Source organism: Lissotriton helveticus, chromosome 1_1 (genome assembly GCF_964261635.1).
Source record: "Lissotriton helveticus chromosome 1_1, aLisHel1.1, whole genome shotgun sequence".
NCBI classification, from domain to species: Eukaryota; Metazoa; Chordata; class Amphibia; order Caudata; family Salamandridae; genus Lissotriton; species Lissotriton helveticus.
Window position 1 is genome coordinate 1,709,047,298 of NC_136057.1, and position 5,838 is coordinate 1,709,053,135.

A 5,838-nucleotide genomic window follows, 5' to 3' on the forward strand; every position below is an offset into this window, starting at 1 on the left:
TTCCAGCGGTTTTAACATCTTCTACGAGTGTCTTGTTGCTCAATTGGGTGTAATTGCTGATATTTATATATTTTCCTAGTCTTCATTGCTTGATTATACCTGCAAAAAAGTGTCACTCATAGTCTTTGGAATCCCACTCACAATTAAACTGAAATTATGAAAATTTCACACTTGGCAATCTCAAACCCTGGCAGCTAGGCGAGGTTCCCATCTTTATACCCTCCTTTACACCCAGCTCTTACCCTCTCCCAAGATGGCGTTGTGGCTTAGCCGATAGTCGAATAGCCCGTTTTTTGTTTCGATGCAGCCCGTCAGTTTTTTTTTGTGTGCGTTTTTTTCCCTTTGCCCAGCGTTTCTGATTCCAAAATGGCGACGCCCCTTGGTCGTGTGTTGTGCAGGGTTGGACCAAGGCTGCGGACAGTGCTGTACGGAGGACAGCTCATGGCGAGCCAGAGAAGGGGTAAGCAGCAGGCGGGATTGTAGAGACCCTATCGTTTAAATAGCCCCGCCATGGGCACTGGCAGTCTAACAGGGCACTAGTTGAGGCAGCTGAAAATAAGGCTGTCACAGAAAAAGACATTGAAAACAGACTAACTGCAAAGGTGCGTTAAGTAGGAAAAAGGCGTGTACAGTGAAGGGTCCTAGGAAGAAAAGGTGATGTATATCAACATGCGTTAACTTTTGAAAACAGCAATAGCATTAAGTATTGACAGGAATAAAGAGCACGAGAAGTGGTGTTTACACAACAGTTGCATAGGAGAACATAGCCCATTAGAGTCGGTGGCAAAGATTTAGACGCGACTAGAAGGAACCGGGAAAAGTCTGAAGAGCACACCTCGCTTTACAAAAGCTACAAGTAAATAGAAATAAGATCGCCATCAATTAGGAGCGTACACGGGGAAATTGCCAAGGGGATAGATAAGACTATCACAATTGCACTATACAGGCAATTAGCCTTTTACAGCCACAGCGAGGCACACTGAAAATAATAAATGCCTGTCAAATAATATGAAACGAAAATGCCTAGCAAGTGCTGCTGACTGAAAAAGCATGGGTTGGACTGTGGTGTGGGTTTTGGCAACTATTGTTTTTGTGCATGTAAATGGAAAGAATAGATTCTTAAAGTCAAAATTTAAAGATTCGACTTTAAAAACAACAGCTTGGGAATTGTATATCACTGCTATAATCCCACATCGGGCTTTGCTTTTTACTAGATAAATATTGTACAAAACGGGTAGGACTCTTCGCACCTAACATGGGACAGAGGGAGATCACTACTAATTTGTACTGGCACTGTTTTTTTAATTTTTTTTTAATAGAATTTGTTTTGCGTTCCCAGCTCTACCGACGCAACAAAATATGACAAACCTTTCGCTGCATTTGTCATAATGAGTTTCCTCACCACATGTACTGCTGATTCCTTGCTAGGTAATATGCACAGTAACTATATGTATTTTGGCTCTGCTGCCCTAGGTATTTTAGGATCTCCAAATAGGGTAGCTGCTTCACGGTCTGAGAACAGGTACCTTTTACTTCTTATTTCTAAGGTCGGTTATACGAGTCCAGGGCCACTCAGTCTGACTACAGAGAAGAAGGTTGCTGCAACATCTTGCCCCAGCGTAATTTCGCAATGTTCTCCCTCCGAAGATGACCTTTTTTACGTCACCTTGCCTGTGACTACCCCTTGTCTTCTTTGGTAAACCAGCAGTGAACAGTGCCCACCGTTTCCCTCTGGTACGAGACTGCTGCTGTCTAAACACTCTATTCCTGCTAGCCCTAACATCTTCCCCCCCCCCCGAGCTGGCCTCTACGTCTTGTATTATACCCCTTTGTTTGCAGTGCTCAGTTGTTTGTACCTAATTTTCACTTCTGTGTACATACTGCAAGAATTACTGAGCAGATACGACATCTAAACATTATAAGTGCCTGAAAACATCTCAGTGAGTCCAATACATCCATCAAGGTCTAATAATTTCCCATCACTTGTGAACATATTGTTTAGTTAGAGAATCCTTTCAAAATCTTGCTTAAAAAGCTCAAAAATACTCTTCAATCTTTTTTTGCCGCATCCATTGGCCTTCAGTCAAAATTCAGATATCCATCAACTCCTTTTCTGTTTACCTATCCAAAGACGGTGCTCATGGAAAAAGAATTTAAACGTAAGAGGTATTTTTAGCTCAGACAAACATATTATAACTTAACATCACAAGCTTGCCAATAGGTTCATTTGTGACTTTAATTCACACGTGCTACTGAGAAAAATAGCAAGGGAAAAAGAAAGATGGCAATGTTCTTGGAAGGTTGCCATAGCATGTGTACAAGGTATAGAGCTTTCGGCCTTTAAGGCTCCAGTGTTGATCTTTGTGTATTTGACTAAGTCATCAATATGCGAAATTTGAGTATCCCAATTTTATATTAGGTGAAAGGGAAATGGTAGATAGATCAAATGCGTAAATGGAAGAAATCTTACGGAGGAGGCAGCATTTTCTGGCAGAAGATAATCCCTCCGATTAGATGCCACACAATATAAAATTGTGGTGTTCCTTGGTAGTAAGGCTGTGGGTGATGGTGTGGTGGTTTGGCGATTCAAGGGGCACGATCACTACATTAAGGAATAGACCGAAGCAAGGAATCACAACAACCGAGTGGAAGCTGAAGAGTAAGAGGTGTCCGAGTGAGAGTAGATAATTAGGTGTAAAGTGATGTTAACATTTATTCAGTGCACAGTACAAAACATATCCATATCACAGTGTAGGATGAACTCGGTGCTGACATCACAAAACATAAGTTAATAGAAAGTATTTTTAAAGGAATAGACAACCAGAAGTGGAGTAGACAAAAACAGTAATTTGATTAGGCAGCCAGATGCTTTCCTGCTATCACGTTTTATGTTTAAATATGTTTACTTTAGAAGAAGTGTGACATAATAAAACTGCCATTTCCACCTATGATGACTTCTTTTCTCTTGCAGACATCAGTTTCAAACTCGACGAGAGAACTGCCCACAGTAGCCTTGACCTCATCAAAAAGGACACAGGTGTTGTATATCGGATGCTTGGGATAGATCCAACCAAAGTCCCCCAGAACCTTGAGCGATTCCGCGATTGGGCTGTTGTTCTGGGGGATACAGCTGTAAGTGAAGGAAAATATTACTGGGAAGTGACCGTCAATCGTTCCAACGAGTTCCGGGTTGGTGTGGCAGACTCAGACATGCCACGAGACGAGTGCATTGGTGTCAGCAGTCGCTCTTGGGTGTTTGCGTATGCCCACCAGAAGTGGCATGCAATGCTAGGTAACAAGACCATCCCTATCACCAAAATTGGACACCCGGTAAGAGTGGGCCTGCTACTTGATTTCGAAGGAAGAAAACTCAGCCTGTTGGACGCAGAGAAGCAAATGCTGATCCACACTGTTGACACATCATTCCGGGGCCCTGTGGTGCCTGCCTTTGCCTTGTGGGATGGTGAGCTGCTTACTCACTCTGGGCTTGATGTACCAGCTAATCTTTAGGGATCAGTGTCGACATTTCAACTGTGTGCCTCTTCATCTAGGAAGGCTTGACTTCAGTTTGGAGAAGGTTTGTTTGGAAATCTTCAAGTCACAGGATAATGGGGTGGGAATGAAATGCATTATTGTGTTCAAATCACCCATATTGTAGTCCGATTTCTATAACATCTTAGTCTTGGACCCATTTTTTGTGTGGGGCAGACTTGACGGTAGTGGGGTGCTGTGTTTAGAAGATCCGAATTATTCATGCAAGAAAATATTTTTTGTGGAAGGGAGGACAGCAGACACAGGCCGTCTTCTGAGCTGATGTTCTGTGTAAGTGTACCGAGACAATGCTTAAATATCCTGAAAACCATCAGGGTTGAAAAAAGGTCACTACGAGTTTGCACACAGTCATTCTTCTTAGAGTTACAGAACAAGTAGTCCAGACCGAATACTTGCGGTGTATGAGACACAAGCAACGGGCGAACTTCGAGCACACCCCACAATAATCTGACCAAAGACTAAAGGCTCTACTTTGCTTGAAAAATTGTAAATTGAGCAGGGTAAGAGGGATTAATGTGTTTACTTGTTTGCTGAGTATTTTTGTAAAAGAAAACTGAAATAATATATATTCAGGTAATTTGGGAGTTTTCTGGAAGGGTAAAAATTACTTTACTATTAAATGAAACCGCAAACTCAGCCCTTCAACTGTTTCTGGGATCTTTTGGAACTGAATGTTGTGGTTTCTCGGGGAAGAGAGCACATGTAGTACATTCTTTAAACTGTCAAGGCAGGAATTTTAGGTCCTACTCATGATCTTTATGCTAGGTAACCCCACGAGTTAAAAAGCCTGAGCCTATTTTCCTTCAGGCGTCAACTACCCACCCTATCTTCAATTCCAGAAAAAGGAAAAGTGACTAAACTTTAACAGTAGTTTTTCTTCAACAGTATTCTCCCAAGTATCATAACTTTATACTAATTCCTAACGATTAACAGGTTCAGAATGGCTTCAGCCAGCTATTGTACGTTTATTCAGTAGGGGAGAATTTCTAGTGGGAATACGGACTCCTTGTCCTCTTGGTGAAGTACAGGGACACTACCTGCCCCTTAAACGTGTTTTAGGGACTGACAGTCTCCTTTTAAAGTCAGTGCTGAACTGAATCCATTTCTTCTTGGTGAGTTTAAACTGTGTATAACTGCTTTTTCAGTGCCCCAGATCTATGATATTTTACATGCCACGTATCGGACGTTTTCCAGGTCCTTGTCGGTCCAAGTCGTGAGATGTCAGCCTTGGAATGTTCTGGAAGCTCCGGGATGTCGGCGTGTATGTCAGTTTCCTATTCCGAGGTAGCCCCTGGATGCCACGACTAAGTTCAAAATCATGCCTATAATGCCCTTGTGAGGTACCGTATGATATCAATCAACAAGAAAGGCAAAGATAGCTAAATCTTAGAGGAGCACCCAAAGTTGCTCAACCCAGAAACCCCAAAACCCAACTAAACACTCAACTTTCAGCTGGTGCTGGTCTGTGGTCGTGCAGTAATCTTCTGCAGCAACACCCAGACTCATTCCTGCCTGCTGAGCTGACGTAGATAAGTGAGCCCTAAAAAGACAGACTGAGTGGCTTAATTGTGAATTCACTACACTCCTGCCTTTCATTATTGCAGGGTTTTGACTGTGTCTCCGTTTAGTTACTTATACTGCAGAGCTGGCTCCCAGGTCTCCAGTGTACCAGCTTCTCACTGCCACCACCCAAGTACCCAACCCCCGCCACTGCCGCGAAGGCCCCTGCATTACCAGTATTCTTCAGCATTAAATATATCTGCAGAAAGGGCAGCTGGCTAACAATATCCCAGCACCTGTTCGCACTGCTTTTTTTCTGGCTGTGGGTGGTGTGCTGCTCTTTGTGTGCAGTGCATGCGCTCAGTCGTTGTGCTTGATAAACTGGTCAGTAGTGGGAGCAGCACAGCAAAGAAAGTGCCGTTTAATAAACCAGTTTCTTGTGATCCAAGAATCATTGTTATCAATGTGATGTCATTTCCTAGGCTAGCCGTTTACAATCGGGCATAATATGCGTATCAATAAAAAAAATATTCACTATTCTAAGTTTTTTTTTTTCCTTTTGCTTTTAATTGTAGGTCTGTGGTTAAAGGAAATTGATATTTCAGGAATCATGTGTGCATAGCTTGTCTTTTTTTCTCTTTTCTTCGCTTCTGCATTGCCCTGGAATTTATAGCTTATCCCACAACTTCGTAAAACATCATTTTTAGGGGCACTTTCCCAGAATGGTTTCTGTTCCTATGCGGAGCCATCTGATATATTTTTTTTTAATTGTATTTATATAGCACT

General features: G+C 42.3%; 1 protein-coding gene across 1 annotated transcript; it reads left to right on the top strand.

The window, feature by feature from the left end:
- Positions 1-346: 346 nt before the first annotated feature.
- On the top strand, positions 347-5,592 carry SPRYD4 (SPRY domain containing 4). The gene is made up of 2 exons (XM_078689106.1): positions 347-460; positions 2,972-5,592. Exons 1-2 carry the CDS (start codon positions 367-369, stop codon positions 3,508-3,510), a joined length of 633 nt encoding a protein of 210 aa, XP_078545232.1. The 5' UTR covers positions 347-366; the 3' UTR covers positions 3,511-5,592.
- Positions 5,593-5,838: the final 246 nt, after the last annotated feature.

Coding starts and splice junctions, on each gene's coding strand:
- SPRYD4 (XM_078689106.1), top strand. CDS start 367: ATGGCGACGCCCCTTGGTCGTGTGTTGTGCAGGGTTGGACCAAGGCTG. Junction 461..2,971: donor CATGGCGAGCCAGAGAAGGG/GTAAGCAGCAGG, acceptor TTTCTCTTGCAG/ACATCAGTTTCAAACTCGAC.